Raw genomic sequence first — 27450 nt, 5'->3', positions numbered from 1 at the left:
TTGGGTTTTCCTTAAATATTTTGAAATTAATCTCAATTGGATATATGGTTTGCATTTTGTTTTCTCCCACTTGATAGGCTGTCTTTTCACTTAATTTTTTTTTTTTTTCTGTGCAGAACCTTTTTTTTTTTTTGATGTGGTCCCACTTGTTTATTTTCGTTGTTTTCTATGCTTGTTGTGTTATATCTATAAATCATTCCCAAGATCAATGGAATGAATCTTTTCCTCTATATTTACTTATAGTAGTTTTATAATTTCGGGTCTTATATTTAAGCCTTTAGTCCACTTTGAGTTGCTTTTGGTGTATTGTGTAAGTTAGGGATCTGATTTATTTTTTTTTTTTTGCACATGGATATCCAGTATTTCCAACATCTCTTGTCTTTGTCTAGCAGACTATCTTTTCCCCATTGTGTTTTCTTGACCCACTTGTCAAACGTATATTTGTGGATTTGTTTCTGGGCTCTCTATTCTGCTTCATTTGTCTATTTGTCTGTCTTTATGCCAGTGCTCTACTGTTTTGATTACTATAGCTTTGTAATACAATTTGAAATCAGCTAGTGTGCTACCTCCTGCTTTGTTCTCCATCCTCAAGGTTGATTTGGCTATTTGTGGTTTTAGTGGTTCCATATGAATTTTAGAATTTTTTTTTTCTATTTATGTAAAAAGTACCATTAGAATATTAAACGAGATTGCATTGAATCTGTAGGTCACTTTGGGCAGTATGGACATTTTAACAATATTAAGTCTTCCAATCCATAAAATGTGATGTCTTTTCATTTGTTTGTGTCCTGTTTCACCTCCTTCACCAATGTTTTGTAGTTTTTAGTATACAAGCCTTTTGCTTCCATAGTTAAGCTTATTCCCAGGTATTTAATTTTTTGGTGTTATTGTAAATGTGATTGTTTTTCAAATTTTCTTTTTAGATAATTTGTTGTTAATAGTACAAACAGGACTGGTTTTTGTACATTTATTTTGTATCCTGCAATTTTCCTGAAGTATTTTTTCATAGAGTTTTTAGGGCTTTCTATAAATAATATCATATGTTCTGCAAACAGGGACAGTTTCACTCGTTCCTTTCCAGTTTTAATGCTTCCTGTTCTTTTTCTTGCCGAATTACTCTGGCTGGGACTAACACTACTGTGTTGAAAAGAAGTGGTGAAAGCAGGCATCCTTTCCATATTCCAGACCTTATAGGAAAACCTTTTTGATTTTCACACTAAATATGGTATTATCTGTGGGAATTACATATAGGTTTTTATTAATATAAGGTAATTTCCTACCATTCCTAGTTTGTTGAGAGTGTTATCATGAAAGGGTGCTGAATTGTGACTAATGCTTTTTCTACATCTATGAAGATAATCATGTGATTTTTATCCTTTATTCTATTAATGTAGTGTATCACATTAATTGATTTTCTTATGTTGAGTGATACATTTCTTTTTAACAAATGATGCTCTGAATCTTTTTCTTTCTCCTTTCCCCTCTTTTTATTTAATTAACCATGTGGAAGGCATATCAATATAAACATAGAAATAAAAAAAAACTTGATATATCTGTGCCTGAAAAGCAAATATCTCACACAAACATTTAAGACAAAATCTATATATTTCTCGGGTTTCTTAGGGAAGGCCTTAATTTATTGAGGCACCTCTGCCTTCTAGAATTAGTCTCCTCATCCAGACATCTTCAACGCACACATATCCATTAAAGGGTAGAGCAGCAATCCGAGACATGAGCTAGTAATGAGTATTTGGTAAGATTTGAAGTGTATATGACACAGTACTTGTCTGAGTTGTGACCCAACTCAAGCAATCAAGATATGATATTCTTACTGTATTTTATAAAATTACCTCTGGAATTAAAAGTAATTGACAATTGTAATGCTTGAATGTGTTAAGTATGAATTTATATGTAATTTGAATGCTTTTATTTATTTTATAGGCCCTTTAGTCTAGAGTGTATTCAGCAAAATGTTGATCAATTTTGTCCTTTTGTCCACTCCTTATATTTTATAGTATACCCTAAAAGCATAAGCAAAAATTTTCTTCCATTTTGTAGGTTGGCTCAGATGATAGGTATTTTTTTTTTTTTTTTTGGCTGTCCAGAAGCTCTTTAGATTAATCAGGTCCCATTTGTCAATTTTTACTTTTGTTGCAATTGCTTTTGACGTTTTTGTCATGAAATCTTTGCCTATGCCTATGTTCCAAAAGATATTGCCTAGATTTTCTTCTAGGGTTTTTATAGTTTGGGGTTTTACATATAAGTCTTTAATCCATCTTGAGTTAATTTTTGTATAAGGTGTAAGGAAGGAGTCTAGTTTCAATTTTCTGCATATGGCTAGCCCATTCTCCTAGCATTATATATTAAATAGGGAATCCTTTCCCCATTGCTTGTTTTTGTCAGGTTTGTCGAAGATCAGATGGTTGTAGATGTGCAGTTTTATTTCTGAGATCTCTGTTCTGTTCCATTGGTCTATGTGTCTGTTTTGTACCAGTACCCTGCTGTTTTGGTTACTGTAACCTTGTAGTATAGTTTGAAGTTGGTAGTGTGATGCCTCCAGCTTTGTTCTTTTTTCCTTAGGATTGTCTTGGCTATATGGGCTCTTTTTGGGTTCCATATAAATTTAGTAGTTTTTTCCTAATTCTGGGAAGAATGTCAATGGTAGTTTAATTAGAATAGCATTGAATGTATAAATTATATTGGGCAGGATGACCATTTTCACAGTATTGATTCTTCACATCCATGAACATGGAATATTCTTCCATTTGTTTGTGTCCTCTTTGATTGCCTTGAACAGTGGTTTGTAGTTCTCCTTGAAGAGGTCGTTAACTTCCCTTGTTAGCTGTATTGCTTTGGTATTTTATTCTCTTTGTAGCAATTGTGAATGGGAGTTCACTCATGATTTGGCTGTCTGCTTGTCTACTGTTTCTGTATAGGAATGCTTATGATTTTTGCACATTGATTTTGTATCCTGAGACTTTGCTGAAGTTGCTTATCAGCTTAGGAAGCATTAGGGGTGCTATGATGGGGTTTTCTAGATATAGGATCATATCATCTCCAAATAGATACAGTTTGACTTCCTCTCTTTCTATTCGAATACCCTTTATTTCTTTCTCTTGCCTGATTGCCCTGGTCAGAACTTCCAGTACTATGTTGATTAGGATTGGTGAGAGATGGCATTCTTGTCTTGTGCCGATTTTCAAGGGGAATGCTTCCAGCTTTTGCCCATTCAGTATGATATTGACTGTGAGTTTTTCATAAATGGCTCTTATTATTTGGAGGTATGTTCCATCAATAACTAGTTTATTGAGAGTTTTTAACATGAAGGGATGTTGAATTTTATCAAAGGCCTTTTCGGTGTCTATTGAGATAATCAAGTAATTTTTGTCTTTAGTTCTGTTTATGTGATGAATTACGTTTATTGATTTGTGTATGTTGAACCAGCCTTGCAAGTTGAAGCTGACTTGATCGTGGTGGATAAGCTTTTTGATGTACTGCTGGATTCAGTTTGCCAGTATTTTATTGAGGATATTCGCATGGATGTTCATCAGAGATATTGGCCTGCAGTTTCCTTTTTTTATTGTATCTCTGCCAGGTTTTGGTACTAGGATCATGCTGGCCTCATAAAGTGAGTTAGGGAGGAATCCCTCCTTTTCGATTGTTTGGAATAGTTTCAGTAAATCCATCTGGTCGTGGGCCTTTTTTGTTGTTGTTGTTGGTAGGCTATTACTGCCTCAATTTCAAGCCTTGTTATTAGTCTATTCAGGGATTCAACTTGGGAGGGTGCATGTGTCTAAGACTTTATTAATTTCTTCTAGATTTTCTAGTTTGTTTGAATGAAGGTGTTTATAGTATTCTCTGATGGTTGTTTGTATTTCTGTGGGGTCAGTGGATATCCAGAATCTACAATGAACTTAAGCAAATTTCTAACAGAAAAATATCCCCATTAAAAAGTTAGCAAAGGACATGAACAGACACTTCTCAAAAGAAGATACTTATGCAGCCAACAAGCATATGAAAAAAAGCTCAACATCACTGATTACTAGAGAAATGCAAATCAAAACCACAATGAGATACCACCTCATGCCAGTCAGAATGGTGATTATTAAAAAGTCAAGAAACAACTGATGCTGGTGAGGCTGTGGAGAAATAGGAATGTTTTTACACTGTTGGTGGGAATGTAAATTAGTTCAACCATTGTGGAAAGACAGTGTTGTGATTCCTCAAAGACGTAGAACCAGAAATACCGTTTGACCCAGCAATCCCATTACTGGGTATATACCCAAAGGAACATAAATCATTCTATTATAAAGATATATGCACACATATGTTCATTGCAGCACTGTTTACAATAGCAAAGACACGGAATCAACCCAAATGCCCATCAGTGATAGACGGGATAAAGCAAATGTGGTACATATATACCATGGAATACTATGCAGCCATAAAAAGGAATGAGATGTTCTTTGCAGGGACATGGATGGAGTTTAAAGCCATTATATTCAGCAAACTAATGAGGAACAGAAAACCAAACACTGCATGTTTTTACTTATAAGTGGGAGCTGAACAATAAGGACCCATGGACACAGGGAGGAGAACAACACACACTAGAGCCTATCTTGAGGGGTAGGGGGAGGGAGAGCATCACGATAAATAGCTAATGAATGCCAGGCTTAATACCTAGGTGATGGGTTTATAGGTGCAGAAAACCACCATGGCACATGTTTACCTATGTAACAAAGCTGCATGTCCTGCACATGTATCCCATAACTTAAAATATTTTTTTAAAAAGCATAAGCGAAAAATTTTCTCATTTTGTCTCCCTTTTTCTCCTCACTCTTTCTCTTCTCTCCCCATTTCTTTTATCTTTCTTTCCTCCCCACCTTTTTTATTACTGTTGAATCAACTTTGCCATTGTTCTGCATTCCAGGTTCCTCATCTCAGTCCTTTCAACTTAGCCCATTGGTTGTTCATATTACAGGTCCATGATACAGAGTTAGCCTGGGCAGAGAGTAAGAGCATGAGCTCTGCAGTCAGACAATCTACATCCTTGTCAGGCTCTTCCGTGGAGAACTATGTAATTTTTGTGTCTCAGAATCTTCATCTTATTACTAACATCTAGCTGCTCAAGTGTATTACCTCTTATCTTTTTAAATCTGGCATTTTGGGGTGATAGTTGAAACATATGGAAGGTAGGTTAATATTGTTCTTTGTGACCCCATTTACTGTTCTATATTAGATAGTTGTTTCTTTCACTCTTTTCTTGCTGGCAGATTACCAGCTGCTACTGTTGCTCTCCATTTTCCTGCCTCAAGAAGTCTTTCCATTTTAAATTTCTCCTCGTTACCTCTTAGATTCTGAGAATTTAAATCACTGAGCCAATTAAAAAGTTTTGTATGTGTGAGATGTGAACACATCCAGAGCAATGGCTTAAGAAACTCTTCCACGGACACTTCAGGATTTAGGCTTTGTAATTATGACTTACGTGGTTCACAAATCCTTTTCAACTTCTATTTTGGATGGTGAATATTTCTGCAATTCTGACTAGCAAATCAAGTTTGTTTTTACTCTATCCAATTTTTTCAAAATATACTAGATGGCATCAATGCTACTCCTTCTTTCTGTTAGAGAGGTAGCACTAATTCTTCTCCTGGCCTAAATATCATCAAATATTCAATCAAACTTGGAAATTATGAACTTTGTTTATTTTGCATTGGAGTTTACCTACAGCCTTTTACATTCATCTTAAGCCAGATTTCCTAGAATAGAATCCCAGCTTCACCTTTCACTAGCTGTGTGACTTAGAGGTTATCAAAAGTGTTTCTAAATGGTTTCTCAGTTTGGTAAAAAGTAAAATAAAGTAATAATAGTACCTACCTCCTATGATTAAGTGAGTTAATATATGCAAAGCTTTTGAAGAATGCCTAGGACATTTTAAGGGCTATAATTGTCTCCTTCTAATTACAAACTCCACAAGGGCAGGATTTTGGCCTGTTTTTTTTCTAACATCTCCAATGCCTGGTATGCAATTGGTACTTAATAAATATATGTTGAATTAGCATTTTTTCTTAAAATGGAACATACATACATCTCTAAATTTACAATGAGTTTATTTGGTAGTAATTGTTGGCCTAGCTAATTAAGCCCCTAATGTGATTTTTAATCTTTGCTATATCATGGAACCCATGTAGACATTTGATTAGCCAAACATAGATATATCATAGATTAAGAGGCTATATGCGCAGATGTTTTCCTTATCATGATAAAAACTTGATCTAAGCAATCCTTTAGAAATTATGTAACATAACTTTCTCACTTTTTAGAAGAGCAGAGGCCCAGCAGAGTTAAATTTATTCAATATTATTCTTTAAGATTGGCTATAAATAAATGTTAGCCAAAATTTCTATAAAATAAAATTACAGAGTCATAAAGGTGTTCAAGCTATTAAACTGTGATAAAGTGTCCCCAGAATGGATTATGAAAAAGAAAACTAATCTTTTTCAGACAGAATCTTTTTCCCAGTAGGAGAGTACCTTTCCATATGGTACAAAATGAAAAAGTAAAAACTATAGCTATGAGATCAACACCAGATGGTCTTAGAGGTGATGTCTTTATCTCTTCTACTGTTGTTATTTCACACTCAGAGAAGAGCTTTAAATCTTGACTAATTTGCTAAATCCCCATTAAAGTATGTACATACTAGCCCTCTTGTGAAAAAAGCCATGTAGCCTTTACTTTGGTTTCAGAGTCAACATTCGGCTGAGTTACATGGTTTATTAAAAATAATGTTCAGTGGTATAAATGAACAAATAAGTACAAAGGAGTGCAAACAATATGCTGTATTTTTTTTTGTGAGTGGTGCATTACATTTTGATAGATAAATGCTTTGCCATCTCCTTGTTAGTAATATAAAACATAGGTAAGTTTAAATGGGTAGAACAATGAAAGAACTTGCAAGTTGTCATAACTAGAATTTGTCAATGAATGGCTCATGAAATTCTTATCCTCTGTCACATTATTTCACAGTGTTTGTAGGTTTTTTTGATTATTTTATTTTATTTTATTTAGTTTTTAAAACAAAGTCTCACTGTGTCCTTAGGCTGGAATGCAGTGGCACAATCTCGGCTCACTGCAGCCTCCATCTCCCAGGTCCTGATATTTCTTGTGCCTCAGCCTCCCAAGTAGCTGGGACTACAGGTCTGTGCCACCACACCTGGCTAATTTTTGTGTTTTTAATAGAGGCATATTTTTGCCATGTTGGCCAGGTTGGTCTTGAACTCCTGACCTCAAGTGTTACTCCTGCCTCAGCCTCCCAAATTGTGGGATTACAAGTGTGAGCCATCATGCCTGACCTTTTGATCATTTTAAATTAAGTTTGATGAATACTCAGAGCTTAGGTGGAGTTTTGGTTTAATAATTTTTAAATTCAACTTTCTTTTGTTCAGTAAAACTTTATTGAGCACCTATTCTTTGTCAAATATTCTTCTGGGTGCTGGTGGCACAAAGATGAAAAATACTACCCTTTTTACTCTGATGTCCTACTCCTAAATATCTCACAGTGAAAGCATAGGGGCAAATGTTCTAATGAGGGGGTATTATAAAGAGCTATTCTCACACAAAGAAAGAAGCAACATAGTTGGTCTGGACACAAGCTGGAAATTTTGGTGAAGAATTGTTATTGTTATTCGAGCATGATAAATTGCCTGATGACTGGTTTAATGAGTGGACAAGCACTGGAAGAGAATTCCAGGTAGAAGAAATAGAAAGTTCATGCTCTGCTGATTTTGTAGTGAAAGTGTCTTTACAATCTAGTACTATGCTTAAAATTCTGGTGTTTTCTATTAATAACAAGAAAATTTTATGGACAACAAACACTTCAGTTGGAAATGCTTAGCTTGGATTTTTCTCTCTATGGGAGATGACCCTCTGGGATTCTGCAGCAAGTGAATGCTCAGCTTCCTGTAAACTTGAATGAGACCAAGTTTGCCAGGACCTCACCTGTTGGAAAGAATAGTAAAGGATTGTTGATCAAGGGAAGGAGATACGTGTAGTGCTAATTTTTTTCTTCACCATTCCTTGTCAATGTTTATAAAGACCTTTCAAGCTGTTAGGTATTAGTACCCCAACTATTGGTATAGCTTATACACGGGGATCATCTGTTTTGCTTCACTGACTTTTGCTCACCTTAGAACACAAGTTCTATTTCTCTAGCTTTTCTATTTATATTGTTCAGTGATTAGATTTCAGCATAAGTGTCACTATATTTTGTAAAGTCTTAGTTTACTGAAGAATGTACCTTTTGGCAGTTTCTTTGCTCATCGTGCTCTGATGACATAAATATCCCAGTTAAGCCTGATAAATGCATATGACTGACTTCAGAGAACAGGCAGGTGAAGTAAACATACAAAGCCAGTTAAGACAAGGAGAGTCATGCGGAGTGTGCTGTTTCTCTTCTTGTTAAGTTGTAAACTTCTGACTGCAGGGATTCTTTGACTCTTTTGTTCGCTGATACATCACAGCTTACTATCACAGGGCCTGATACCTAGTAGATGCTGTAGAAATACTTATGAATGAATGGATAGGGAACCTATTGCACTAGGGAGAACAAGCAATGCCTAAAGGCATTCATTCACTGATGATAACAACAACAACAGATACTGTGCCAGGCAAACAAAACCCATCTAGGGAATCTCTCATTTAGGATCCATGGTCATATGAATCACATCTCTTCCTAAAAGTTATGCAGTTTTCCAAAAAGGAACAGTATTCTGCCTTTGCAATCATTTCCATAAATGTCTGTCCTGTGAATATTAAAGTAATGAGAAATGCATGTTGGCTTCAATATCTGTAGCAAAAGTTTACTCCTACATTAAAAACTGTTTATGAATACAATTTCAAATATTGTTATTTCCTAGAGCATCATTTTAAATAGAATTTCCCAGCATGATACCAATCTTGGGCTTCATGAGAGTCAATCAATATGTGACTGATAGTATTTGAATAATAACTCCACATAAATGGGTAGATTATTTTGAGTTTTCATATCAACTTCTAATATATTATCTCATCTTTATTTTGTGAAATATTCACTGCTACTTATATTTCAATGAAATACATGTTGAAAATGAATTTCAATGAAATATATGAAAATACAGTGATATCTTCATGGCAGTGAAGTGACTAGTTCTTCCAAGAGAAATATTTTTCTATTCCTTGAATCTGTAAGCACACTTTAAGCATGTTTCTCTACATACAAGCTGGATTTAATTTGTTTAGCATATGTATATGTTCTATGGTTTAAATAATGTAGAGTCATGGAACAGAAGCAGAAACTTAATTGTGTATTTTTACCTCGTCTCTCTTAAATTCATACTGTGCTCTCATTATTTCATTTTTCACCCATATCTTGATTGATAAGGGTGCTTTCACTTACCACCTACCCCTTCCTTGTTCTTTCTTTACTCTTTACACATCGTCTCCATGCAGCCACTCGTTGATCACTGGATTTACATGGAAACAAAGTCATAGCAGACACAGTGGGTGTCTTGCCTTTCCTCCTGTCCTGGCCTGGAGGTTGCTGCAGTTTCTTTGGACAGATTGCATATTTATTCTTCGATCTGAGAACTTTCACTGAATGCAGGAATGTGTTCGGCCAGAGCATGAGATGGGAAAGTTAAGGCCCAGAGAATAATTCCCAATTAATGAGTAACAGGAGTTGATGGATAAGCACCTGAGCCAGGCTCCTTGTTCTTTAGATAGAGAGCTTTGAGGTGCCCTTGACTTGGTCTCTCAGAGGGTTCCTAGCAGCAGGGAGCCAAGTTTCCCACAGTGATAACCTGCTCATTAGTGACCCTTCACTGGCTTTTCTTCCTTCCTTGTTTTGCCCTTTTCTGCTTCTTCAATATGTTTCCTGTGATCCCAGCCCAAATCAACTGCTGTGCCAGGACCTGCTTTCAAACTAAAGCAGATATTTCCTACCTGAGCATTTTAAAATTGGAGTTTATTCTGTTTTATTATTTATTTAGTTAGTTAGTTAGTTTGTGTGTGTGTGTATTTGTGTGTGTGTGTGTGTTTCTCCTTCCTCACAATCTTCTCTGTGAATTAGGTTACTTTATAATACTCAGATTATTTCCATTCAAAAAAAAAAAAGTCTTGAGCTTAAGTTAGAATATCTCTAATTCAAGGCAATTGGCAGGTTTATACAATTGTTAACTGCTTTATACTAAGTTGCTCAGAGTCTGGATGGAAAGCTGGGTTCCTTTTTCATAATTAAATGCTCCAGATCTACAGAGATCCAAAGTCTGTAAGAATGTACAGATGATTAACACTGTATCCTGCTTTCAGATTTTAAAAAGGATGCTTATCTTCATATTTACCTATTATGTTAGGTAGCGGCAAAAACAAAGTACCTAAGAAGTCAATGACTTCTGCTAAAATAGTATTTTCTTTCTACATAATGTATTATTAGTTAACCCCAAATTAAATATTTGCATCACACACCCAGAAGACATCATGAGGAACTGGATCACTACAATTTTTAGTGGGCATGAACCCCAGTATACATACTTGGGTTTGAAAAATATATATCTGTCTCTACTATTTCATAATTCAGTATTATTTTTTCTTTCAACTCTCTATTCTGCCGTAACCTCAGAAAACTTTATCAATTTGGAATTCCCACTTAATTTAAATTCTAAGAGATGCTGTTGTACCAAGGCCTGGAGCATGAGATCTGAATCTTTGACAGGCATATATTTCCTGAGACTTATCTCATTCCTGTTGTTTTTAGCACTTTTCAGTGTTAGCTGGTCTCTCTGCTCCCTCCATTCCACCATTGTGGGACTGGGAGCTGTTTCCCTGGATCATGGAGTCTTTTCCGTGAGATGACTATGTCCTTGTCTATATAGGCAGCCACACTCAGTGACCTCAAATAGGAAGGGACAAACTGATCTCCTGTGATCTTGAATATCCAGATGTTTGGGATTTGGTGTGGGGATCAAGAGGCCAATTATTCCTCTCTTGGACCCACTGAAATGTCTGTTGCTCAGTCTGAGAAAACTTTCTTTGCCAGGAGAAGTGGTGCTTATGGGGAAATAGGAAGAATTCCCTTTTCTCAAAGATATTTTCTAAAATATACTTTCTGTGTTGCAGTTATTGAAATTCTATTGAGAGTTCATGATTTTGGAAAATAGAAACCACAGACTTTTTGTTCCCCTTTCCCTTCCTTTCTTTCCCTTTCTTTCTCTCTTCTCTTATTTTCTTGTCATTTGAAATTGCTATGCCTCTCCAGGACCAATTCTTTCTTTCTTTCTATCATGTATCTATCTATCTATCTATCTATCTATCTATCTATCTATCTACCTACCTACCTATTGTCCCTCCATTCATCAAGTGTTCCCACTGCAGAGCACATCAAGCATGCTAGAACATTGGCATGCTGATCTTGATGAGGAGACTCAAATCTCTGTGACAATGTCTATCATGACCTGTGCCTTCCATTATTACATGTTGGAAGACTACCAGCCTGGTATTCTGACTGGCACCATAGTCATTTTTAAGCACTGCATACATAGAGAATGTTTACAGCTGGTGGTGTAGTTGGAATTATTTTAATGTAATTTGAGCCATGATTTGACACTAATTATAAAACATTTAAAATAATCTATAGTTTAGAATATAAATGCTCTGCTTAATCGGAAAGATTACCTCTTTTTTACTTTATGTATTTCACCTTTTTCATTTTTCATTTTGGTTTGACCAAAATCTCAAATAAATATTTCATACTGTCTCATCCAGTGTTTCCTTATCCCATTTCAGTTTTCATGTTTAATTTTTTATTACTTAACAATGAGAATAAACTAACAATCTATCTCACATGTTGCTGTGATGAATCAATGGACATTTAGATTCTGTAAGTGTTTTAGAACAGTGAACTTTTTTCATGGTAATAAGGGAATTTATGACCTCTGACCTTCCATGTTTATCCTTATATAGTAATGAGATAATTCAATTAACACATGCTGTAGACGTATGCTAAACATGTACGTGTGGCTATGAACATGATTTAGTAAAATGAACTTTATCTTTCTTCATGTCTTATATACCCATAGAAGTGCAGAAGAAGAAGCTTGTAATGGATAGACTGAGGGTGGTTGGGCAGTTTTAGGACATTGTGAAAAAATATCGCTTACCTACACAAGTGCTAACATAGATATAGTGCCTTTTGCCCATGAGCTTTTAAAGGTCCTGGGAAAATGTTGAATCTTGAAAAACAATAGTTTGAATTTCCAAATAAAAATATTATAAAACAAAATTAATAATTATTTATTTGAAATGTAGAGATATATTTAAATATGTTTTATATATATGGTATAGGACTTTCAAAAGTCAAAATGGTCGAGATATTTCTGCAGTATGCAATTAGAATAACTGTGTTCTATAGTGACACATATTTTGTAGTAGTTACTCACTTATTCATTTTCCCATTTACTGCCTCATGTTACTTATATTTATTAAGCACCCACTAAGTTCCAAGCACTGGACCAGGCTGTGAGGGTAAATAAATGACAAAAGAAAACACTGTGCATCCTTCGTACTAGCTATTATCGAAAGGGCTTTAGATTACGCATGTTAAATTATCTAAATACTTTAAGATAGTTACAATTGTTTTCCCCCATTTCAACAATGGGAAATTGAGGCCCTCAATTGAAGACAAAGAACTTGCTCAAGTTCACACAGGTATTAAACGGCAGAGTCAAGACTTGAACCCAGGTACCTTACTCTGGAATTTGTACTCTTATCACTTAACTATCACATTATACAATACTTCAGAGAATGCAATCATGACACTTTTCATCTGGCTGAAGAGTCATAGTGGTAGCCTGGCTAATATACAAGGTAATATGAAGAAAAAATTGGCAGGGGTAGCTATGGAAACCTATAAGAAGAGAATGACTAACCTATAATGCTTTACGTTACTCTTTGTATACCCCCAAATTAGCAAATGATTCATCCAATATGAAATATTTTCCTTAAAATATTTTAATGGACAAAAATATTTTTATGTTTTTCCTGTATCAGATTTTACTCAACAACATGATTTACACTGAAGCTTGATAAATCCTAATGTCTCTGGTTCTTAAGCAAAGCCTTATAGTTTTAAAAAGCTGATATTTATGAAATAAAAAGTAAAATACTAGAACAAAATGACGATGATTTCAACTTTTTTTTCTTTTTTGAAATTTAAAGCTAGCAAATTTTGGTATTAAAATATACACAAATATTTTTAAAGTCTTGAAATTGTTAGCTGTTTTGTGGTCTATCTGGGCTATTTTTAGTTTCAGGTATAATCAGATAAAATAAGTGCCACCATCCATAAAAGTAACTTGACCAATATTGTGTTTCCAAGTCAAATTTGGAAGAAAATATTTTTAATAGTGTTGTGAAGGTAGTTCTAAAATGTATTATAGTTAGAACAGTGATCTTGTTATATATGCATTATTTTTTGAGCTTTGAAATTATCTTAGCTTTTTTTCGTTAAATAATATCTAATAGAAAACAACTCATCCTATACAAATCGATTTCAGGGGCAAATATTCCCTGACTTAATGTCACCACTGGGTATGTCCATAGTCCAAATATATGCTGTTAATGGCCTTTAGGCCTTGGGCCTTTTAATTTGACTAAAATGTGATGTAAAAAAATTAATCTTTGTTAATATGATATAAATGTTGATATCTCTATAATTATATTTTAATCAAATACTTTTATATGATTATGCTATTTACCTTAAGTCAGGCTGTAGAGATTTTCTTTACCTCTTCATGATGATATATTAATAATTAAGTATAATATCTATTTTCAGAATATTTAATTAGTACTGTCCTCCATCAGTTTAACATTAAATAACTCTGAGATTTCTTTCACCAAAATATGGCAACTTTTGCATACTTTTTTCATGATGTGCATTTCCCAACAGATTTTCAATCATAAATATTTATAATTTCATATTAACTCCTCAGAAGGGCTAATAGTATGACATTTTAAAAATTCCCATATTATTTAAAGTGATGTTAGAAGAGTCAACATGAAACATTGATGTTTAAAAAGGTCATACAGGCACTTCATGTCTTTCCCATAGAACTGTAATGTGGAATTATTTTCTTGCCTTTTCTGGCTTTTTTTTTTTTTTCAAACAAGGCAGACAATTTTGAACTTCACGAGCAGTCTAGCTTTTATTCTGAGTAAAACACTCCTCAACTCTAAGCTGAAGTTAATATATTAAAAAAATCACATAGTACAATTGAACAGTTTAAATATTTCTGATGTAGATTGATTTCATACAATACAGCTTTAACTTTGACAAAATATTTCTGAATGTGTGACTTGAAATGTCATTATAATGTATTTCCCCTGTTTTTATTTAGGGATGCATTATTTAGGCTAGCACGGTAGTGTAAGCAGAAAAAAAAAGTGCTATATGTGAATAAAGTTTTTGTACAATTTCTATTTGGAGTGTTTGATGGAAAGGCTGCACACAGCTTTTTCTACTGAATGAATGTTTATCTTTGTATTTTTTAACCTAAAACATTACAAAAGACTTGTTTTCAGTAAGGGATTGTTATAACCCAAACAGTAGTGGCAAGCATGGTTTGGGGGCTGTTTGAGCTCTCGAATGTTTGTTTCTAAGTTTTAAAGCAGTGTTTTTAGGAGCTCACTGCCTAGACCTTTGTAAGTGAAGAGGTTAGAGATGAAGTATGGACACTGCATTAGAATTAGATGATTTTATTTTTTTCGAGAACAAAAATCAGGCTCACTGAATGGTAAAAGCCTGGGTGATCTATGACTTTATCTGTCACTTGGTTGTATTCAGATTGCAAAAATTTATCATTTCATCTCAGAATGATCCAAAAAATAAATAAATAACCATCTTCACCATGAAAATACAAGGACTGAATATCTGCACTATCTCTACTGGGAAAGACAAAAACAGAGGATGATTGTCAGCATTAAAAAAGAAAGGGATATTTTGTTTTAAAAACTTAATCATGCTTATTATTCCAATTTCAGAGCAATAATCCAGGAAACATAAATTTTATTTCCCCTTTCTATGTGTAAGATTCTTAATACAGTTCTACATGTTTATACCATTTAATTAAAATATGAAACCATTAAATCTTGTTTAAATTTGAGTAATGCAGTATGATTTTGGCAAAAGAGGACTATATTTCATTTTAATTTTTTGAATGAACCAATATAATGCATGCTGTTGAATTCTAGTTGTAGCATATCTAAATAGGTGCATGTTCTTTTGTTTATGTCTTTTAGCATCACCGTCAATTAAACTCTTGGTGGATGATCCTATAGTTGTAAATCCTGGAGAGGCCATAACATTAGTATGTGTTACAACAGGAGGAGAGCCTGCACCTTCTCTCACCTGGGTCAGGTCCTTTGGGACTCTGCCTGAAAAGACTGTTTTGAATGGAGGAACTTTGACCATACCTGCCATCACCTCAGATGATGCTGGTACTTACAGCTGCATTGCCAATAATAATGTGGGAAACCCTGCAAAAAAGTCCACCAACATCGTTGTGAGAGGTAAGTTTGCTGAAAGAATGTTACAACATAGATTCCGAGGTTAGGCCTCAGAAAGCAAATAATGGTTGATATAAAATTACCTCCTCAAATATTGCATGTATCTGTAAAATACAGATAAAATCATGTATAAATAATAATGGTGGGTAATTATGAGTGGAACTTAAACAGGTTAAAGATTAATAACAGTGCTTTATATATGCATTGAATAGCTTTCATAGCATATTCTTAATGATACCATCAAATGCTTTTTATAATATGTTGTTAGCTAAAAAAAAGATTGAAAGAAAAAATGTGGCTTACAGCATAAAACATTCACTGTGTAAAATATACACTGATTGTATAATAGTTTAGGAATTCAGTAAATTTATCAATTTAATAAACTTTCATTGAGCCCCTATTAGAATCATGGCTTTAAATTGTGAGGTTATATAAAGATCTATCAAACATCACCCTGTACTCAGGATTCCACTGTCAGATAGTGAAAATAATATATATCAATAGTCATATGATACGGTGTTCTAAAAGAATAAACAAAAGATATAGAAATTAAAAAATGTATAGCCACTTCTGGCTGAGGTTATTAGGGAATATCTAATAACATTCGTACTAGATCTTATAGGTCGAGTAGTGTTTTGACAGATTGAAATTGAGAAAAGACAGAAAAGTCAGAGATAGAAGACACAATGCTTATTTGAGGAACTGAAGCAAAATGTAAGTCACTAAGTCAAAGTAGCAATGCTGTTCTAATGTGGTCATTACCAGCTAGCATGCTGGCACCACTCAGGCATGTTTTCTCTCGATGTTGGAAGATGGAAAGAAGTTCTGAGGCAGATGTACAAAGAGACCATATGCTTCTTCATATCTCACTTCACCTGGTATGGTCCTGGGTTGGAAGTGGAGGGTGGACACTGAGGCCTCTGAAGTTAAAATGGACATCCATATGCCGAAGATGACCTTTTGAACATGCAAATGAAAATTACTTATGATGGAAGCAAAACATAATCAAATGTATAGAGATAAACATTTGTGATTTTGTGAATATAGATTGTGGTGGTTTTAGTTATCTGTTATTATGCAAATTATTAGGAATATGCTATTTGACAAAAGTATACTCTATTCAAAACATTTCAAGGTACAGTGTAAATCAAAACACTATGAATAGCGTACCATCTGCCACAAAATTGCATACCATACAATATTTATTGTATGTACATATGTACATATGTACATATATAACATGTACAATTATTTTATATATCAAAACAAAATAAAACATACTGCCAGTTAAACTACCATAATGTCTTATGAGATAGATTATTGAAAAAGCTCTTCTAAATTTGTTTATACTTCGATTTTTAAAAAACATGTCATTTATTAGCCTACATAAAAAGGCCAATAAAAGCAAAATAAATTGATTAAATTATTCATAATACTTCACACTCAGAACTCGACTTCTAAATTAGTTTTTATTACAGGGTCATTGATGATCATGGTTTGCTATACGATATTGTTCTTGTGTCATTAAGAGCATTAATAATTCCAAATTATGGAGAAATACTGCCTCTGAGATTTTCTTTGAAGTCAGGTCATGATTACTAATAGCAACCATGACAGACTATTGAATGTAAGAGGCATTCTGATCTCAGAATTGTTAAAATGTAAAAATAAAGATGGATTTTAGAATCAATGAAATGTGCTCTTTATTTCAATTGTTTAACGAACTTCTACTGCATATGCTAAGGACTCAGCAAATGTAAGGAATGCATGAGTGTGACTGCAAAGATCAGTGACTAAATGTCTGCCCTCAAAGGAGTTTACAGTTCTTTATGGAATATAGAAATACCAACGAATTGCATATGGAAATATATAGAAAACAAAGAATTCACAATGGAAGTGTCCAACTTTTATTTTTAAAATATTAGTATTGAGAAATGGGGCTCATTTTAAGCCTTGTGTCAGTGAGCAACAAGATTCTGTTCTCTCTCTACCCCATTTTCTTTAAAAAGAAATGGAAAAATTGTATTGTCATCGGTGTTTGTTTTATTTCTATTTTTTGTTTGTTTGCTTTAAAAATACTTGCTTTTCTAGGTAGGCATAAAATAATCTACCAAATCTTGCTGTAATTATTAAAGTATTGAATTATGATGATTAAAGCATTGAAGTATTGAAATATAATGATTAAAGTGTAATATTAAAGTACTGCAACATCTATCCTTAAGTGCCATGGATACAATGCAGAATCTTTTATTCCATTAGTTTATCAAGAACAGTAACTTGTTAGAGAAAAATGATGCATTGAATTTAATTTTCATAATGGGATCATTTGCAACTATATTGAATCCATGTACAACTGGCAAAATGTCCAGTATAAAATATCTGTGTTGCTTATGCACCCTTTGTAAGGGACTAACCTAGTGAACAACAAATATGTGCCTAGAGGATGATTTTCTCCTCTCTAGCCTACCTAACAGGTTTCACCTGTATCATTACAAAAGAAAGTTTCCAACTTCAACATGAAAGACCTGAAATAAACAAAGCCTTAAAAATTTATTTCTTCAATCTTATGATTTCTTTTTATGCCTTTAATTTGTCTGATGTGCATATTTGCATAATCATATTATATTGCCAGTGGGACTTCTCAGCAGTGGCATTCGCATAATTCATAAAATCAAGTTTGTATATAATCTTACTGAATATAGAAGTAGCCTTGGTTTTAAAGGTTCCTAGATTAAACTGTGGGGAGAAAAACCACTGCAATAATATGAGGCATCTGAATTCTGGTCCACAGAAGTCAAGAAATTCAGTTAAAGAAAACAGTTTTCTTTTTATTACATCAAAGAAATTATTTTCAAGCCTTCTGGATGTGTAGAGCTCTGTGAATCTTAGATTAATTGTGTCTTGGATACAGTAGGTATAGAAATCTAGATTTATCTCCTTTCATTCTTCTCTGTAATTAAATCAGGATCCATGGACCAGGTTTCTGAGTAAGCACAAAGATATTTTGTGTGTGGAATTCCCATCCTCATTTAAGAATGTCCATGCACAGGATAAGAGTGTAGAGCGCTGATAGAAATAAAATTCAAGAAACATTTCCAAATTCTTTATTCTACGTTTTTAAAAATAGAGAAGAGTGTAAAGTAAATAATGGAGATAACACTCTATGTAGATAAGAAGAAGAAAACTGATTACAAATCTCACATGGTTTACTACTTTGGGAGAACATTTATTAATGTAGCATCAATGCCTTTTCTTATAGTTTTTTAAGAAATTGCAGTGACTGAGCTACATTTCTCGTAAGTTAGGAGAGAAGCAGTTGCCTAATACACCTGAAGGGAATGTTACATTGATTTCCTAGCCACGTGTTGTATGCCCTGGGCTCAGTGCTTTCTAAACTCCTGTTAGATATGTCACTTCCATGTAAAGGTCTCTGTTTTCAAGATTCATTCTACTTAGAAATGCCTACATCTCTCTTCTGTCATGAATTAAATCACTGTGTTGAACATGTATGGTTCAAAATATCAAGACATTGCTGTATTTTAGTGTATAGTGGCCTCTTTGAATGTTCTGTAATGTATTCAAATCACAAACCCACATTTACTTCAGTGTTTTGGATGCATGGTCCAAAATAGTAATAACTCTAAACCTGATTTAATGCAAAAATTTCTCCCCTCCCCAACTTGGGTCCACTTTGAGCTGGAGACCTGAAGTAAGAAAGGGAGATGGAGCACAGTTGGCTTTTTTGTCTGTTACCTCTCCACCTACCTCTCCACTTAACCCAACCCCAGCCTGATAGGTAGGTTCTGACCACCCTAGCTCAGAGTGAGCTGTGAAGATCTTCTCTATATAAAGCTTTCCCAATTCCTTGGTGACATGTTAATAGGCCCTTAGAAAGTTTCTCTACCTAGACGATATATACATCTATGTAGATCAAAGAGAGGTGTCCAGTGATGGGCGTTTCCCTGCGTCCATGAATATGCCACATTTCCTGAACATCTTGTGCTGTACCCCTACCCCCTTCCTGCTGACGGCTTCTCCCTTTTTCCTCTAAGCAGCCAACTAAACAGAGCCCAAGACATGGTCATGTCCCTTCCCTGTGAGACTCACATCTGTCTGTTGGAAATGCTTACCAATAGACTATGAGAGCACGTAAATTTCAGTGTACTACCTCTGTTCTCTTGCCACACAGGTTTTAGTTTCTTCAGATATGAGTCAGGCAACATTGGAGGGAAAATATTTCAAAGCTGACAGGTCCCATGGAAAGCTCCTCAGTAGGACTGAGATGAAACAGACAGGTTCTCTTTTCTCCACCTTGGGTTTGGAAGAAGTTGCATCTCACAGTTTTCTCTAAAGATATCCTTCTAACTAAGTTTGGTTTCTTACTCTTCTTTTACCTTTAATTGTCTATAAAGTCTAAGAATGATGGCTTGAGATTTCTTCCACTTTCTCCAAAAATTCTGCATAAGAAGGAGGTCTGTTTTGCACTTACTATGGAATTCTGTGTCTTCTATTTTCAGGTAAAAGTAAGCCAAAAAAAGTCTATCATCTAGTTTTAAAAAAATGTAGGATTAGAGGAATTTTCAAATTTTCTTACTGCATTCTTGAAGGTGATTTATCAGCCAGTCCTTCTGGTTGTATCTTCAAAATATACTTTTAATCGGATCCTATCTTTCCATGTTCACTGCTACCACACATGTCCAAATCATCAATGTATCACTCCTGGTTGATAAAAATAGTCTTTCTATTGTTATTCTTTCCACTGTAGCCCCTCTTTTAGAAATTCACCTGCTATATTAGATAAAGTAGCCTGGGCTAAGTTAATAAATATACCATACATGTAATTATGCAACAGAACTTCAGATTTTGTTCATGAAAGAGTACAGAGTGTTTACTAGTTGATAATGCTGCTGAGTGTACTTGTGTGTGTGTGGTCGGGGGGTTGTTCCATGTGCTCATTCAGGTATCAGGGCTGATCATGTCTCTGCCGTCTTCAGTCTGTTGCTGCTAAGGTTACTATGGATGTTGCCTCCATCCCTGTCATTGGGAAATGGGACGGAGCTTGAATGGGCACACATGGGAGATTTTTATGGGCAGATACACATTAGTTCCAGTCACAGTCTATTGACTGGAACTCAGACACATGCCAATACCCAATGGCTTGAAGGCTGGAAAATTCTTACTATGCACTCAGAAATAATAAAAAAAAAATCTCGTTATCCTGATCAAATTCCTCCCATGGCTTTTCATCTCACCCAAAATGGAATTAAAATTCCTCATCATCGTCTCATCTGCCTCCCATTTTTACTTGCTCTACTTTAGATGCATTGGTCTTTCTGCTTTGAATGTTAGTTTTCAAATACTACCCTCTAGTAAACACCTTCTCTGATTCCCTTATCTTAAAGTAGCATATCTCTAATTTCCATACCATGATTTATTGCTTCTTATCACATCAGTACCTGGAATTATTTTATCCATATTTCCTTACTTATTGTCTGCTTTTTAATAGGACTATAGGGGTAAAGAATTTGTCTGTTTGTTATCTTATTTAGTGATGTAGTCTTGGAGCCTAGAATATTACCCAGCATATAGTAGATGCTCAATAAACATGTGTTTAGTGAGAGAATCTCTTTTTTAAGTTCATCAGCTCATATTAGATTTCTTTTCTGGATATGACTCTTTGATAACCTAAGTATGTATTAAATGATTTTAAGCAAAAATTAAAAAATTCCATGTCCATACTCAATCATTAAATAATTTGTGTGATGTGATCGACTTGTTTGAAAGGTCACATTGTTCTGATTATTCATTGCTATGTAACAAACCATCCCAAAAGAGTAGCTTATAACAATAATAATCATTTGTTTTGTTCACAAATCTGGGAGTTGAGAGGCTCAGCTAAAAAATTCAGGGTATCCCATATAATTGCAGCTAGAGGGTGGCTAGGTCTGCAGTAATCTTCAATGCTTTTTATTCAAATAACTAGTGCCTGGACTAAGAAGCTCCTACAGCTGGGCTCCTCAGGGCTGTCTGTCTCTTCTCTTTGTCTCTCTCTCATTCTTGTCTCTTTACATGATTTCTTCTCATGGCAGCTTCAAGGTGGCCAGACTTCTATAAGACTACCAGGCCAAGTGTTCCAAGAACTGCATGGGTTTTTCTAATGCAGCTTCTGAAGAAATGCAGTATCATTATTGTATTCCATTCTTCAGTGCAGTGACAAAATCTGGCCCAGTCCCTGGAAGGGTCAAATATCTCTACCCTGTTATGGAACAGACACGTTTTAAAGCCACTGTAGTATGCAGTACACTTCATAAACTATATTCTTCACATCATGCTCCCATGATGCCTTGATACCCATTTAGGCCTTTACTTTTTCCATTTTTGAACCCATGGCCTCTGCAAAATGACACTGTAAATGATTTTAGAATCAATGAAATGTGCTCTTTATTAATTTTAGAATTATTTCAGCATTTTTTTTTGGCTAGGATCTAAGAGTCCTGATACAAAGAAGTAAAGAAGTATGTCAATATTGAAATAGAGTTAACCTTTGTGGAAGAAGTCAATATGTATTCAGTGAGGCATGAATTTCACTTTCCTAACTGCACAGAAATATGCTGTAACCTCCAGGAACATTATAACTCTCTTCCAAAAAGTGATGATTTAACTAATTCTAGTTTATCAACATGAAAGGACTGTATTCTTTAAATATGAATTTTAATATTAAATAATTTGTTCTGAACTTATTTGACTGAAACATGCCAAATATTAGCACTGCTAATAGTTCTAAATTATCTTTATGCTTATTACAAAAAGACTTACAATTCCAAAGTTTTATGATTAAAAGTTTTTAACATTTGAGTGTAACAGTATGTTTAGAGAATAGTAATAACTAACATTGATTGAGCACTTATTGGGTACCAGGCTACCAGTAACACTATATGCATTAACTTTTTAACCATCTCAATATAGTTATCAGGTAAAAAATTATTATTCCCATTTTTTTTTTCAAAAGTAAAAGAGAAGGCTGGGCACAGTGCTTCACACCTGTAATCCCAGCACTTTGGCAGGCTGAGGCAGGTGGATCACAAGATCAGGAGATTAAGACCATCCTGCTTCATCCATGTCCCTACAAAGGACACGAACTCATCCATTTTTATGGCTGCATAGTATTCCATGGTATATATGTGCTATACATATGTAACAAACCTGCACGTTGTGCACATGTACCCTAGAACTTAAAGTATAATAAAAAAAATACAAAAAAAAGACCATCCTGGCCAACATGTGGAAACCCCGTCTCTACTAAAAAATACAGAAATTAGCCTGGTGTGGCAGCACGCACCTATAATCCCAACTACTCGGGAGGCTGAGGCAGGAGAATTGCTTGAACCCAGGAGGTGGAGGCTGCAGTGAGCTGAGATCACCCCACTGCACTCCAGCCTGGGAGACAGAGTGAGACTACATCTCCAAACAAACAAACAAACAAAAAGAAACCTAAAACAGAAGAGAGAGCATTAAGTAACTTCCCAAAAGCAAGCTTTATTTAAATAATAGAGCTGGGATTCAAGGACCACACAATAAGTTTCCAGGGCTATTTTCTTAGCCAAGGAGCCATTCAAATTTTAGCCAAATTTTTACAAATATTTAATTTTCTCCCAAATATTTGAACTGATAATGGTCCTTTTCTATTTCCTCTATTCTTCCATTGCCAAAGATGTACTAGGGATTCTTTCTAGATTGTGAATCCCTTCTTTTTATATTCATGAAAAAAAATCTCAACAATACTCAGTCTTCAGACACTTTTCTTAGTAACATTGTTTTCTTTCCCAAATATACAGCCTCTTTTAATTGAAGGAAATTCTGTTTTTGTTAATTAGTATTTTTCCTCCAGTAATGGTGGACATAATCTTACTTAATGTCAAGTTCTAACTAACACAGTGTTTACAGTTTATGATTTTCTAAATATCATTATATTTTGAAGGACTTGATATGACTGACTGTCACTGGCTTTCTTACACATGACTGTACAAAACTTTAAAAGAATTTGTAGTTACTGGAAGAGATCAATGGGATCACTAAAGACAAAGATACAAAATAGCCCCATAATTAAAACATTCAGCATAAGCAAGAAAATACAATGTATACTTATAATTGTGCATTCACTGTTTTTGTTGAAAGGTATATATCTTAAGCTATTAATCAGAATGTCAATCAGAGTTAATTGGCAATTTCCCTGAATGATTTGATCAAATATAGCCCATATGCATTTCTGAACATAAATTAGTGGTGAATTTCCAGTTACTGGGCCAGTGTAGTTCTTCCCAAGCATTTAGATTCATCAAATTTAATTTTTACTCATCAATAGCTTTGTCACATAATCTTTCATTATTAAAACTATAATGATGATGGCTAAAATTGTAGAAAACCAATGCCTTCACATTCCCCAAAAGCAGAACTGTCTGCTGTGTGCAGGTGTCCCAATTATTCATGCAGATTAAGTGCTTATTTCTCTTTTCCCAATTTAATATTCTGTAGTAATTACACCTCCCCAAAACACCAGAGAGAATTTTATTGTATTATTTTGTGGCTCAAAAATGGTTTCATTATTGTCTTTTAAAAATCAATCAAGGCCATATAAAATCTAAAAATTATCATTCAGTAGTTCTCATCTGAATTTAGGTAGCTTAGTTTCCTTTTGTAAATAAAACTAACTTATCCTTGTTCATTAAAATTATGAAGAATTATAAATATAATTTCAAATAAAAAATTTTGTCTAGATATTGAAAAATCTTATAATTACTTTTATGTAATGATATTCAGGCAGCTTAGTTATACATGGTTCTTTTATTAAAACTTTTAAATTTTCCTACTTAGTAAATGGAGTCTCTCTTGTCATATTTACTCTAGCCAAGAGAAAATCTTTCAATTTTCTTTTAAAAATGATAGTAGTGCTCTAAAAGTCCGCACTAGTTAGTGTCCAGAAAAGAGGGATTTTATTAAAATATTAACATTTCTAAAATTCTTTAATTAGTTTCTTTGAGACTCTTGGTAGTTTTTTTTTTTTTGATACCCTACTGTTGTAAAACAGTGCCAAGACAATGAATACTAATATGAAAACGCATAATTCAGCATTTTTTCCGTTGTTATGGCAGGTACTTAATTCCCAGATTCACTGGCTTACCAGATTTAGTTTGGACTAAATGATCTATAGGCAGGAAGGTATAGGACAAGATATCTGGGATCTAGTCTGGTTTTGCCTTAAATTAGCTCTCACATCGTAGATATGTAAATAGGCCTTTGGTTACTTCTCTGTGATACTAAGAAACTGCAGTACATAAACTTTAAGATAGATTTGCTCTAACCATCTAACCATCTATAATTCTTTTTTTTTTTTTTTTTTTTTTGATGTGGAGTCTGCCTCTCATGTTTAAGCGATTCTCGTGCCTCAACCTTCTGAGTAGCTGGGATTACAGGCACCCGCCACCATGCCTGGCTAATTTTTTGTGTTTTTTTGTAGAGATGGGGTTTCACCATGTTAGCCAGGCTGGTCTCGAACACCTGATCTCAGGTGATCCACCTGCCTAGGCCTCCCAAAGTGCTGGGATTACAGGTGTGAGCCACCGCACCCAGCCAACCATCTATAATTCTGTAAGAGCAAAATGCTCTATGATCCATGCCCATTACAAATGCAAGAGGACACATATCTTCATGGATTCACATGTATTAACATATAATTATTGAAGAACGCTAATTTCCTGATGAAATTCTACTCTTAAAAATTATGTATTGGTTATTTACATCAGGATATTAAACCAGGAAAATAAATGCAAGTGATGCTATAATAGGTATTTAAAAAATTTCTGCTTTATGCTATATCTGTGTCAGTTGCTACAAGGGAAAAGTCCCTGAGGCCATAGAGTTCATACGCTTATGCAGCAAAGATATCAGGGCAACTCTCTCCATATGGCATGCAAAAGAATAAACTAACATCACAACTGAAGCATAGGCAATGTGTTGTTCAAATCTCAGATGAAGAAACAATTAATTCTGATTAGGGAGATAGAAAAAATTCCTCAGAGGATTGTGCCAATTAGCGGGGCTTTGAAAAATGAGAGTATTTACATATTCAGAAATAAAATGTCTCTTTCATTTGCTGCCCAGGATGGTGATATTAACTAGTTTTTTGAACTTACTTCATTTTCTTATTTATGAAGTGTTAGAAACTATTGATAAATATTTAAAGTAAAAAAAATCTATGTTTAACTTCTATCGTTAATAATAGAATATTTTCAAAAAATAAGTAATATATACATTCTATTCTATGATTTGAAAATAATGCTTAAAAATTATTTTTGCAATTTTGAATTTCATGAGATTTTACATAAATTTTTAATTGAATTAGCAACCTGACAAATTTTCTGTTTGCCATGTTTTTCTGTTTCTTTGAATTCTGTTCAAATTCCTCCAATATCAGTGCTCATTCTAAATGCTTCCAGTGATTTCTAAATAGATTTAATCAAATATAATTCTTTAATTGTTTCTTTTCTAGATTCCATAGGATAATTTCTTAATTTTAGTTTTCAAAGAATCTTTTCTTCTTTGTACTTTGTTGGCTCAACAAATATACTTATCTGAAAACTGTATGAGAATGGAAATCATCAACCCAGTAATTCAAATCCATGTTAGCCAAAACAATCTGTTAAGATGAACCAAGAATTAGTGAGTGCTTAAAAAAAAACAAAAAACAAAAACCTTACACATTGAAAGTCCATAATCACGGTAGTTAAAATGATTAAACTATACATTTAAGACATGAACATTTCAATGTATGTAAATTATATTTCAGTATTCAAAATAAGGTAATTAATTTAAAAGCATCGAGATATATTCTTTTCTGCTATCTTGAAGTTTATGTAAAATCAGTGGTACTTTCTCTTTAATTGTTTTAAATAACTCTCAGGAGAAGCCATCTGGGCTTACAGATTGCTTTGTACAAAGATTGGCAATTTTAGATTTACTTTTTATAATAAATATAAGACTAGTCAAATATTTAGGAATAAACATTTTTACATCTTAGTTTTGTTTTTCTAGGAATCTGAATATGCCAGTTCAGTTGTCAAGTTTATTAATATAAAGTTGTTGTAATTCCTGTAATTATCTTTTTTAATTTTTGGGGAAGGGGGTCCAGGGTGTGCTGGTAAACCAGCTCTCTGGAAAAAAAAAAAAGACTTGATTTATAGTATTTACCAATTTTCATGGCATGTATAATCAGATGATGGCCAATATCCAAGTTTTGTAGTTGGAAAGAAATGCATATAATCTGCTGTCATGAGCAAGAATGAAGTGGTTCCAACAAACCACTGTTGTAATCTATAGTGAGACCAGACTGTGATATTGATCATCTGTGTCAATATCATTCAGTTTTTCTCTATTAGTTTTACTAGAAGTTATTCAAATTCCTTAGTTATTTTAAAGAACCAATATTTGAATTCTAGGTTTTCTTGATTGTTGTACATGTGTTTTCTATTATAATGATTTCTGTCCTTGATTATTCCTTCCTTCTATATCACTATATTTCAAATGCTAATTATTTTTTTAATTTTTAAAGCAGTGATTTGATTATTGATTTTATTATTTTCTATTTTTCTTCATGTAGGCTTTTAAGACTGTAAATGTTCCTTTAGATATACTATTAACTGTATCCCAAGAGTTTTGATATGTAATGTTTATTATTATTCAGTTTGAAATACTTTCTTATTTTCACAGTGATTTTTTTTTCTTTGACCCAAGGATTACTTAGAACTTTATTTCTGAAGTGTCAAACACGTGGGTTTTCTAATTATATTTTTGTTATTGGCT

The 27450-nt window shown here is 33.9% G+C and overlaps 1 protein-coding gene across 1 annotated transcript in view; it reads left to right on the top strand.

The window, feature by feature from the left end:
- MDGA2 (MAM domain containing glycosylphosphatidylinositol anchor 2) overlaps positions 1–27450 on the top strand; it is an 831762-nt gene that overhangs the window by 565841 nt on the left and 238471 nt on the right. Inside the window, exon 6 of the mRNA XM_054449174.2 lies at positions 15328–15597. Within this exon, the coding sequence (XP_054305149.2) occupies positions 15328–15597 (270 nt within the window). The remainder of the gene's footprint in view (positions 1–15327; positions 15598–27450) is intronic.

This window comes from Pongo pygmaeus, chromosome 15 (assembly GCF_028885625.2).
Source record: "Pongo pygmaeus isolate AG05252 chromosome 15, NHGRI_mPonPyg2-v2.0_pri, whole genome shotgun sequence".
NCBI classification, from domain to species: Eukaryota; Metazoa; Chordata; class Mammalia; order Primates; family Hominidae; genus Pongo; species Pongo pygmaeus.
Note: the sequence above shows the minus strand (reverse complement) of the source record. Positions and strands in the feature narration are given on the sequence as shown.